Source organism: Hylaeus anthracinus, unplaced genomic scaffold (assembly GCF_026225885.1).
Source record: "Hylaeus anthracinus isolate JK02 unplaced genomic scaffold, UHH_iyHylAnth1.0_haploid 26368, whole genome shotgun sequence".
Lineage (NCBI taxonomy): Eukaryota > Metazoa > Arthropoda > Insecta > Hymenoptera > Colletidae > Hylaeus > Hylaeus anthracinus.
This window is the reverse complement of record NW_026534995.1, coordinates 30,256-42,682: the sequence shown is the minus strand read 5'-3', so window position 1 is coordinate 42,682 and position 12,427 is coordinate 30,256. Positions and strand designations below refer to the sequence as shown.

Here is a 12,427-nt window from a genome sequence, read left to right as displayed (position 1 = left end):
AGGTCGAAATGGTTTGGTGTTGGAGCATCGGAGTGTTGAGACATTTTGGTAATAAAGCATTTTGGCATTGGAGTATTTCGAAATGGGAGTTACTGTGTCATTGAAAAATTCCCTTTTGAAACGTTTCAGAGTTGTAGTGTTTTAATGTCGGAGCATTGCAGTGTTGAAGCCTTTTAACATTGAAGCATTTCAAAGGGGAGTTTCTCACAGCCAGAGGTACTTCCATTCTGAAATGCTTCAATGTAGAAGTGCTTGAGGTTGGTGCAATGCGGTGTCGAAGGTTTTTAACATTTAAAGCATCTTGACCTTGGAGCATCTTAGGTTTGAAGCATTCCGAATCGTTTTAGAAATAAAATGTTTTAGTATTGTAGAAGGCTTTAGCATTGGAGCACTTAAGTATTGAAACATAAGATAAGTAAAGCGCTTTGTGACTAAGTATCTTAACACTGCAACATTTCCATCTCTTGAAGCAGTAGTCCACTCCTTCGCTCAGAAAGAAGTCTACTCTGTAAGATAACGACAAGATGCTGCGTGCCATACATGTATATACGATGTTTAGAGATACATTGTTGGCGAGGTTCGTGTTCTTGGCAGTGTCACGCATTCATTTTGTTTTAGTTTGATGAAAGACACGACATTCGTACAAAACGATTTTATGATTTATGCATCTAATGCGTTATGTGTTATGCAGAAACTACGGATTTGTATGCAAATTCATGTTTTCACAGATACAGAATACGAATTTAAACCCAAATGAAAGTATGCGTCATCTTCTAAACCGGAGGTTCCCAACGGGATCGGTACCGCTCACCGGTGGGCGTTGAAGAGATCTAAGGGGGCGCTTTTGGTCGAAGAGAAATTTGGGAGGCGCTGAGGACGCATTCATTTTCATTGCATTCCCATCGTCATATTTAGTCGAAAGAGGATTCAGTGTAGTTAATAATTTAGCAACAAAGAAAAGAAACAGATTGTCAATAGTGGAACGCGGCGATTATAAGATTGCTGATGACAAATCTGACACCAAATATCGAAAAATTATTGTCGTTACACCAACAAGCTCAGCCTTCTCACTAATAATATTATATTAATTTTGTTAACAATATATATTTGTTTATCAAATTATAAACAATACATCAACACGTTATTATCTTTCGATAAAGTAATTTTAATAAAAACCTGTCTTTGTTTTTCGATATATGTATAACGTAGTAATATAGTATATTTCACCTAAAAGAGGCGCCGTCGAATCACTGTTTGAAAAAAGGGGTCGGTGGGGCAAGAAAGGTTGGGAACCTATGTTCTAAACGATATAATATGTATATCATCATTGGTATGTTATGTATTCTTGCATTTGTGCATATTCTCGTCGATTTTATCATACTTCTATTTTCTATAAATGTACTTCGCAACTCAGAACTACAATGATCGCTACAGCAAATAACCGACTTCCTATAAAGTCATTCAGGGTCTAACATCCCTGGCAGTCCTTACACGTATTTAATTCGAGATCGATCGGTCGTCGCTATCGAAGCAACGGCTCGGCTCAAAGTTCCCTTCCGATCGACCGTTGACCGACGTTATGGGTAGGATATTTTCAGCGTGGCTTCTAAATTCATCGACGGCTGAAAAGTTCGCAAGCCTGTCGGAAAAGCGTCAATCGCTGGCCGCAATTTAGACGAAACGATCAAGCCCAGAGCACTGGATGGACGGAACCTTGAAATATTGATTTGACCGTTGAAGCCGACTTAATCGAGGGTCCGGCACAGAAGCGTCGCTCGTTAGCGCTCGTAAACAAAGGCTGACGTTGAAAATGCACTTTTGATCAAGCCACCGTGGAGAATCCACCGACACCGATGCTTTTGGCGCGGGCGTCCGACTCAATTGGAATTTCATTCGAACCGAGACCGTGCCTTTGTAAATTAACTTGCTAATTATCTTTCTATACACATATTTTATTCGTTGAAAAATGTATTTTTGTCGGTCATTTATTTATAAGCTTCCCCACCGCCCCCACCCCCCCCTCTAAATTAATTGTAATATCGCTATCGATCCACGAGTAACTTTTGTTTCTTGAACAATTTATTTCCGAAGCAGCGTAACCGTAACATATTTCATTTAAACACGATTACGATTTCCGTGTGTTTTTTTTATTTAATATAATTTATCAGAATGCTGCAAACTGTAATTCTCTATCGCGTTTAGTTTAGAAGTTAAATTCATTTAAAGTTTGATAATACCATGTTTATTTAATCATAGAATTCAAGATATTTTTAAATACAAACATTGCGACACACGTACTAAGAAACGTTCTTTCGAATGTCCTACATTCTATTAGCAGACAATTTTCCGTTTGTCCCAAAAAAAATTCAAAAATATCGAATAAAATTCACAGCTTTTTTCGGACCATCCTTGGTAGGCTTAGCCACCTCCCCCTTCATTTATTACAATATCGTCGCTTAAAAAACTACTAAAAATCGGTTATTTCCCTGCCAGCTGGAGATACGTGACCTCCTTAAATTAAGTGAGAGCGTTACGTTACACGACAGGGTTATCCAATTTTTCACTCGTGGTCGTTTGAGTGCCAAGCGCAGCGGAGACACGATCCTTTCTACGTTTTACAACGTTGACGCCCGTCCCCATGAAACGCGACACATTGGCACGACGTTTATGTCGTTGGATACGCCCGGCCACCGACAACACCGTATTCCAATAAACGTCTAAACGCGACGACAATGTACGTTTCTCGCGCGCCACGGGTCTCGATAATTTCAAGGAAACGAGAAACGATACTGACTTCGCCACGCTCGGGACAAGCGAATGGAACACGACGATAAAAGCCGTTTAAGTGCGCCGAGGACGGAACAGAAATTCTCCAATAGCGAAATTTATTCCCATTGAAGAAACGTATATTTTTATTTAGAAGTTTATTAAACAGTGACTATACTATATCATTCATGAAGGAAAAAAATATATACGAGGTACACAAAAGGTAATTGACGAATGTATAGGTTTCCAGCGTTATAGGATTTATGGAATTGTTATGACATATGAAATCTCTTCACCCATGTGGCTAACATGTTGTTTAGAAATGTTTGCTTCCTAACTAAAACCAGTTCGAATGGATAATACCGTAACAAAGTAGAAACAGTGAGTAATGGGAAGACACGTTAGTGAAGTTACATCGAACTCTACGCGCACCAGATAAATTTATAAAACCAATTCTTTCGAAAACGAAGCCTCGAACGAAACAATTTTTATCCACATTTTCGATTCATTCCTGCACGTCCAACCTGCTTTTATTCGATTAAACTACCCGTCCCAAAATAGATTGTATACGTACATGTTAGAAAAGTATACAAACGGCTATTCTGTCGAGTAGCTAAAAGTCCTTACTCAGCAGTCACCATCAATTACAGAAAAACTTTACACTTTGTTCCTTCTTTATTGGAGACAAAATCCATCGGAAGTTATTATAGTACTCGTTGTTTATATCATTGATACTATTAAGAAATGTGATATACATTTCACGTATTTTTAAAACTCACTCTATGTATATTTTATATATTTCATATATATATATATATATATATATATATATATATATATATATATATATTCATTTTCAATTACTTAATTTGTGTGTTATTCTGGTAAATTTTAGCATTCGTAGGTTATCAGGACGACTCGAAAATGAAATGAATGAAAAGGTAATTGAGTAATAGCTTGTTCGAGACTGCAGAATTATCATCCGTCAACTGTATGTTGCTGGACTTGTTTGAAGTGCAGCTTCAAATAACATCTCATCTCGTTTCACAATGATTGTGCATTTCCGAAATCGCGTTGTCTCGTTTCGCGAAATCAACTGTAAAGTTGATAATTCCGTGCATGAAATAACGTAATACCGAAACACTCTCGGAAATAACCGACGTGTTCCCGGAAATGTAACGTTTGGGAATCTTCCAACAGACGAAAATTACAGATCGCTTTACCTCGTTCAAATTGTGAAACGATAATAACTTCTGAATTAGAACAATAAATACATTTTATCGTCATTTTGCGTAACACCATCGTTCGCTATGTGTACCAGATGTAGAAATGAATTCTGTGCATTTATGATCCTAGTTTAAGCAGAAATATTCATTCGTCATTTTCTTTTGTTAGAATAGCAACATTCTGTGTCAACCTAAGCTTCATTATAATGAATATAAATATATAACCTGAGATAAAAAAAAATGTTGCTTATTCATTGTTCACCATTCGTCATATGTTCTTCTAACAGATTACAAGTGTACTTGGTAATTACTAGAAGTTAATTCTGTGCCTCTACATTTAATAATTTACGACTGAACGACCTAGAAATAATGGAGAATTATCAGTAAAGATTTAAACGGAAATTTTCGACGTTTAACTGGGCTCGCGTTCCGTGCAATTACTTTGAACGTAAGCGTTTCAGTAGAATTGCCCCGCCTAAGCCAGACAGGGCGTTGCAAGTGATACGCAAAGGTACCGTTACTGCTCCTGTGGTTGTAATAATCAAAGTAAATGTGATAGCGTACGCATAAGCTCGAAGAAGCATACTTTAATATTGAAATATCGTCAATCTTTGGAAATTGTTTATTTTTACTTTCTTCGTTGAGGACAGAATCTATATCTGTATCATTGATATTATTAAGAAATATAATATATTAGTATAAAAGTTTCTTTCGTTTTATTAATAATTAACACTTTATCTACCGGGCTATTTAGAAACAGACATTAATTAAAAAAAGAATTTTCTACAGTAGCATATGTAGAAATAACTGACAATAATTCCTCCATATTGTTACTGGGTACATCGAAAGCCAAGACTGTTTCCAAAAACTGAACATTGTTCGTAGACAACAAATACTACAATTAAAAAGCCTATAAATAGGCTCCCGGTAAATAAAGTGTTAATTCACACACATTATTTTATGCTTTATGTTAAATTACAAAATTGTGTGCAGTTCATTTCGCTCCATTGCTGTTACAGCATCAATGTCTAAGAAATTAGATTGTCTACTTATATAAACACTGCCACAGAAAATAATTGGGTGCAACTGACGAAAGAAACTTTTCGGACAACCTAATAGATACATTTAGTATGTTTCATATATAATATATTTAGTATTTAGTGAACTTATACATTGCTATAGAAAATATCATTTAACTGTTCACAAAATTAAATGTTTATTTAAAATGATTCTATACCAACACTTTCGTTCTGCACCGTATAATTGAATAAATTGACCAAAACCCCTCAAGAAACAGCTTGAGAGAGGAGATTGAGTGGCAGAGATGAAACGAGGCGATTAGGCTATCGCTTAGACAGTTTAATCTAGGAAGGAGGGGGCGGATGTCGTCTGATACTGTTTCAAACAAGTAAAACTAGAAGGACGACAAGGACCTACGTCGAAGTGCGTCTAGGGATCTTATTTAACTTGTTGAGCTACAAGATCCCTTGCCGCGATACTCAGTGAGAAAGTTTTCGCGGGAACAAATCCCCTTGTGTCAGCAAATAGTCTGAAAAGTGACTACAGTTCTCGATGGAAACATAGCGTGCTCTATACTTTTACAAAGTAAAAATATTATAGTCACAAAAACTTGCGACTAACTAGAATGTTCTCGTTATAAAAGTTCAATCTTGTTAACTTAGGGTAGCCATCTGTCGTTAATTTGAGTAATTATAATTTATTTACTTTTTAATTAGCCGTACTTAAGCATTTTGGCATCGAGAAATTTGACTTTGAAAAGGGAAGCTAATTTTTATGTTTCCATTGCAATCATTGTCGAAACTTTATCTATCAAATTGTCGATCTGTGTAGTATTAGGTATAGGAATTAATTCTGTGCCTATACATTCAATCGTTTCTTAATTTAAGGATAATAAATAAATTATAAATGATCGAACGCAAAGGCACGGAATTAATTTCTACGTCTAATACATCCGTCTTTCGTTCATTCAAACTCACGAATTGCAACATGGATAAATAAGACGGATAAATAAATTTTTTTAAATTCACGTCGTAAATACACAAGTTTGAAAATATGTTCCGTGACATCTTTTCGTTGTGAGTTGTAGTATTCGTGTACAGATTATTTCTGAGAATTAATCGGTGTATGTTTGTTTCAGGGGCTTCGGAAAACAGGGATACCAATGCCAAGGTAAGACAGATCGACCACCTGATCGACGACCACTTAGCTCGAAAGCGAGCACTCGAAAGAACTTTGGCCACGTTTTGCTTGTGTTTCAGTTTGTAGCTTCGTGGTTCACAAGCGATGTCACGAATACGTGACCTTCACTTGCCCTGGAGCTGACAAAGGAGCCGACTCGGATGTGAGTATCGACGTACAATATTTACATATCTATATATATATATATATACATATATATACCGTTACACACGATTCTTTTTGTTTATTATTCTTCTTTCTCGGCGCAATTTTATCGCGCCTTTCACTCTTTCGTTCGAAGCCAAGGACATCGTTCTCTAATATCCATTTTATTCGCGGGAAGGAAGAACTTGACTCGATTAGCTCGCGTATCCCTTCTTCTTTCGTGTAATGTTCGGTATGTGAATAATTAGAAGCGGGTTTTGGGTGATAAAAATTAAAACTGGCTGACAGAGTTGGTTACTTGGCTATTTTTACTTGACTAATTAATCGATCCTGCGATGCAATTGAAAATGTATTTAGTAGTTGCAGATTGTATGACGGATCTATCCAGTATAGTATTTTTATCGACATGGCTATGAATATTTATCTCGAATTTGATTGTTGGAATTAATCGTAAATGACGTTAATTGATCGCTAGACTAACGCTAAATACACTAAAATTATTCACTCGCGATGATCGACGATTGAATTCATTGTACAGGTTGACGTAAAAGATGCAAGCGGTTAAAAGTCAGTTGACTGAGACAAAATGGCGAAATTGTTTAATTTCATTTTACGCAAAGGATTGATCTTGAACGATCTGACATCGGTATTTGAAAATTTGAAGTGCCCGATTCGACATGGATCTACCATTTTGAACACTGGAATTTATAGTTATAAATGATTAAATATAAAGGCGTACAATTAATGTCTGCATCTAATACAATAACAAGATAACGATTAAACATTTTTACTTAAGCTAGAGTCATAAATGATTGACGATAAAGGCACAGAATTAAATTCTACACCTAAAGTGTCCAGCTGCTACTGATCGTTAAAGTGTTAATTGCCAGTCGTCGATCATTAATCGTGAATCGTTTGTTCGATTAGAGTTCGTCCAACACTGTCAGCTGCCAGCGGTTGGGTTTCCTTGGTGATTATTGCGTTACGTCGCCCTAGAGCGAGACAGCAGAAAGCATCCTTCTTCGCGAGCGATGTCGACTAAATGCGCGTTAATTAGCGACGCGAGCGCTAAACACGCGTATGAAATATGCACTGGGAAGGTATATGTATATTCACGTACGAGGAGAGTATCGGTAGCTTGCTGCGAACAGGCGTTAAATGGTTAAGGAAGGTCGCTGACTGAATCGATATCGAGGCCACTCTCCGTCGACCAAACCCGCCACCAAGTATATTATTTACGTTACCGGGATCGATTCGATGAATCTTCGATTTATCGACGGTTTTAGAATCGGCACGATTAACCTCTTCGGTACGATCGTCGACTTTGGTCGACAACCACAAAACGAAGACAGGTCGATCGTCGACCGGGCTTACGAAATAACGTTATTTGAAACATTATTTCAAATAATATGTTATTTTAGTTCGATATTATTTTTGTACCTGTCATCACTGTTGAAGTGATATTATTCGAAATAATTACTTGAAATAGTTGTGAAACTGTTCTTCGAAATGATACAAGGTGAAATCACAAGTACACTCGCCATCAGAAAAATCGGGACACTTCTTCAAAACGTTATGGCGATTTCTAATTTAAAAGCGGTGAAGATAAAGTAGCAAAGAATTCTACGTTCGTTATCGAAACTCGAGAACAAATAAATATATTAAAATTTGTTCAAGATAAAACTAATTGAATGGCTTATCTATGTTAAGCTACTTGTTTGTTTGATTGAAAACAAATTATACTCACTCAGAGTACTGAACTATCAAACATATGTTCGAAATTATTGCGCAACATTTGCATTCGGCCGTCACGTACCGAAAAGGTTAACACGTACACCGTCATATCGTGTACATTACACCGATCGCTCCTCGATTATTCTCAAAACTTTCCAACAATATGCCAATCGAATTATTTAAAAAATAATTTTGAAATATTTCGAATTCCTAAACATCGAAGGAGATTTTGTTTAATCTCGAGAATCTTAGAAATTTTAAGAATATTAACAGAACGTATTTATTATAACGTCTCGACTTTTTATTTTCGAGTCATCTTTAGAGAATCTACAGATACAAGAATTAAAGTTACAAGTTTAATTAGCTATGAAAGCATGTAATCATTTTGGGAAACATAACGAAGCTTAAAAATGAAATTCAATTGAATCGGCCCAGTAGTATTGGAAATAATCAAGACGATCAAGTTACGTTGTTCACCCGGTATATTATACGAGCGTCTATATAAATTAATACACACACGTCCATGTAACTAGCTCATGCGCAAGACTTGCATTTGTGCAAGACGCTATTGTAACATCACCAAGTGATCTAAATATGAACATTGACGCCGTTAACAGAAGATGAAATCAACACTCGTTGTATATTAGATTGTTTAACAGCTTGTCTAGAATAGAGACAACCGACTAGATGTCGGTTTATTACTAGCTAAACTACGAGCAACCTTTTTGTACCTAAGAGTAAACATCAGAACCAGAAATATTAAATCGGAGCTAGTCAAATAGATTTTGTTTAAGAATTTTTATTTCACACAACAAATAATTCATGTCAGTGGTTCGATACATAGTAGGCATGTTAAACTAATAAATAAAATTGTTTTTGTTCATTCTTTATCATTTCTTTCATTAAAATAACTAGGATTAGAATTATAAGTATACATTGATATACATTATATGTATGTATACATCTATGTATACATATACATATGTACATATACATATACATTCTATGTATACATATACATATACATATATTATGTACATATACATTATAAGTATACATATATATATATATATATATATATATATATATATATATATATATACACATTATAAGTATACATATTTAATGGACATTTTCCAATGACCAAAGTTCAAAAAATGTGTCGAATAGATTCAACTGCCCGGCATTTTGTTTTTCATCGATCAGAGGTGTTTGATTCTAGTTCGAACGATAGCAACAAAACCATATTTTTGCCTTCGGATGATCCAATATCAACTTGTCGTGAAGAAAGGGACAAAGATAACACCGATAAAACTTATTAAAATCAAATAACAAAAATTTGTTTTCCTAGTTTAAAATGTTTACTATTATGTGCAAAAACACTGACACTCTACAACTATTCCCGATATAAAATAAAAATTCTCAACAAAATTCGAGACGACTTTTCCAAACCAACAACGAGACGTCGAATCAACCAGAGCCGCGAATCTATTTTATTTTCGCGCTCGGTTTCCACGATCAAATATCGTTACGTTAACGATGGAAAAGCGATATTCGGTGCAGCCAGGTACACAGGTTAATACCAAGGAAACCCGAAACACGAAATAAGAGAAGGTAACGAGCTAACGAGTCGTTAAAGCCTGGAAATAAGGGCGTAACGAGATAAACGACGAGTAAAATCCTCGGCTGGAGCGAACAGAGGAAAGGACCCCCGGGGCTAAGAGCTATATATTTTTCCACGTTTTCTCGCACCGCGCACGATTGGCCTAAGCGTTTTCTGCGCTTCGTTTAACCACGCTTCCACCACGGAATAATTATATGCGGACGAATACGAGGCGATTCGTTGGCCGAAATCGTTCAAACTGGAGCAACGCTCTCGACTCGACGAGTGGTGTTCGCGCGACGATCAACTATTGGTCGAATTCTTCCGATCGAGTGCGCCACTCGACGTCTGCAATCGAAAACTCGACGAGTCGCGAACGTTCCTACCAACATCACCGCGGGAGGAAATTCGTTTTTATTTACCTCTGGGAATACCGACTAAAACGATCAATGTCCTAGCCTAATCTTCCTTGGCCTTGGTGCTGATCTCCTTATGCTTCTGTGCTTCGAAGATGACTCTGTCTCGGTATCCACGAACCCCCGCGTTCCCTGCCATTCTGATCGCTACGATTTCCACGATAACGGCGCGAATCGACTAGTTTTAGCTTCGGTCATTGACGGCGCTTCCAATTCCGGTTAATTCCGCGAAATTTCATTGGAAAAACATCTATTTGTACGCTGAACTCGAGTCAATTTTGCGGCGGATAAGACACAAAAGCATACAAATAATAAATATAATAACCTCAATTTCAACAAGAATTTGTTTAACCATTTCTTTTTAAATACAGTGGGTGTAGAATGTATTCGTACATCGATCAATTTCCCAAAAAACTTTTCTGTGAAATTGTAGTTTCTTAACTTCTTTTTTTTTGTAATCAAGGATATTTTACGTATTCTCGGAAGTCTCTAAGATAGATATAGTCCAAACAACATTTAATAGTTAATATAATTTGGGAAATTAATATAAAAAAAAATGCGAAAAGTGGATAAAAGTATAGAAGCAATAAGTATTTGTATGATTCTTATGACGAATCATTTAGAGTAGAGTTTGTAACGTAAACAGATTAAAAATGGCTCTAATAGAGGGAATTGAAGATTCCACTTCGAGTAACTAATAATTTAGTTAATTTAACGCTTACAGGAGTTGCAATAATTATAAAATCAAAAAGAAATCCCACGAATGAAGTATTATATACTTATAAGTATACAGGGTGAGTCCGAAGAAACTCAGACAGGTGACAAGCACGAATGATTGGCTAATGTACAGAGTGATAGGTGTGAGAATGTGTGTGTTTGAGGATACGTGTACGGACGCCGAAAAAGAACGAGTCAGATGGATTGTTCGAGTCGAAAAATAAACATCTTTGAAAGTAGTTCCGACATAAGTTAAACAATTACAATGTTACATAGTTTTTTTGGAAATTGATCAGTGTACGAATACTTTCTACACACACTGTAAATCTAGTTCATATTAGAGAGTTCAGACTGAAAAAGTTCCACTGCTATTGTCGAAAATAGATTATATCAAATTTCCAGTTAGAGTGGAGAACAAAAGTAATGAGTTTATGTTGGGGTGCAAACAGCTTTTGCATTCCATAGTTACAGTGTTATTTTTCACCCTGCTTTGCCGTTCTCCGGTTTCGAAAATTGGCGCGCTTGGGTGTCGGTTGACGGACACGTTCAATTACCCACAACGCAGCGGTTGCAACTAACGAGCTGAAGGGGGAGTGGACAGTAATCGAGTTGGCACTTGCAGACTTTGAAAGCGGATGATGCTACCTCTGAAAGCCTAATGGGACCGGGGATTCGTTTCGTGGCTTCACGTCCCGTCGAATCGCGAAACTTGGTCGTTTGGTTTCAGTCATCGAGTCTGTTTCCGGCACGATCCGTCTCTAACTCGGATCAAACTTTCAACCTTTAACGCGCGCCATTTGTCCAAAAAGTTACGAACACGCACGAGGGGATAATTTGATTAATTTACGTAAACAACCTAGAATTATCAGGTTTCTGGTAATTACAAACAGGCATTGCGAACCAATTAATAAAATTAATAATTTGATGAAGTCCCGTATCCATCGAAACGAGTAGCAGTATAAATATGAAATATGAACTATAGAAATTAGAATATTAGATTGGTCCAACAAATTTCATAATAAATATTTTGTGTTTTCCTTAACGTACATTTTATTAAAAAAAAAAAAAAAAAAAAAAAAAATATTTTTGCGCCAACCTAATCAAATATAGGAATCGTTTAATCGCATAAACATAATTACTTTACTCGTTGAATTCTTGAGTATACTTTATTCGACGAGTAGTTTCAGCCCTTGTTTACAAGCGGATCGATTCGCGACTTTGATCGATCGTTTCGCACGTCTATCGGGGAAACTCGTCCCTTGCGATCAGGACCCTCCATCCACGATATCCTAATCACGATTCCTCGCGCCATAATCCGAGAGTCTGCGTGTGTGTGCACGGTGTAATGGTGTAATAACGCAGGACACCCGGACGAAACATCACTTCAAGCAAAACACCTACAACAGCCCTACGTTCTGTGATCACTGCGGTAGTCTTCTCTATGGTGTCATCCACCAGGGCATGAAGTGCCAAGGTATCATATTAAAAAAAAACCAGCAAAGAAAACGAAAAAAAAAAACGAGGACACGCAACCAGTCACACGCACACAGACCACACGAAATGAAAGAAAATAAAAAAAGGACACACAGACACTGTCGCAC

The 12,427-nt window shown here is 36.7% G+C and overlaps 1 protein-coding gene across 3 annotated transcripts in view; it reads left to right on the top strand.

Annotated features, from left to right (window-relative positions):
* Window positions 1-6,155: 6,155 nt before the first annotated feature.
* LOC128893196 (protein kinase C, brain isozyme-like) overlaps window positions 6,156-12,427 on the top strand; it is a 33,185-nt gene continuing 26,913 nt past the window's right edge. The window contains exons 1-3 of one of the 3 annotated variants that reach the window (XM_054154017.1): window positions 6,156-6,182; window positions 6,272-6,354; window positions 12,189-12,300. In XM_054154017.1, coding sequence (XP_054009992.1) covers window positions 12,288-12,300 — 13 coding nt within the window. In that variant the 5' untranslated portion in view covers window positions 6,156-6,182; window positions 6,272-6,354; window positions 12,189-12,287. Of the gene's footprint in view, window positions 6,183-6,271; window positions 6,355-10,769; window positions 12,301-12,427 lie in introns of those variants that run through there. The other 2 variants (XM_054154014.1, XM_054154016.1) reach the window with 2 other exon arrangements.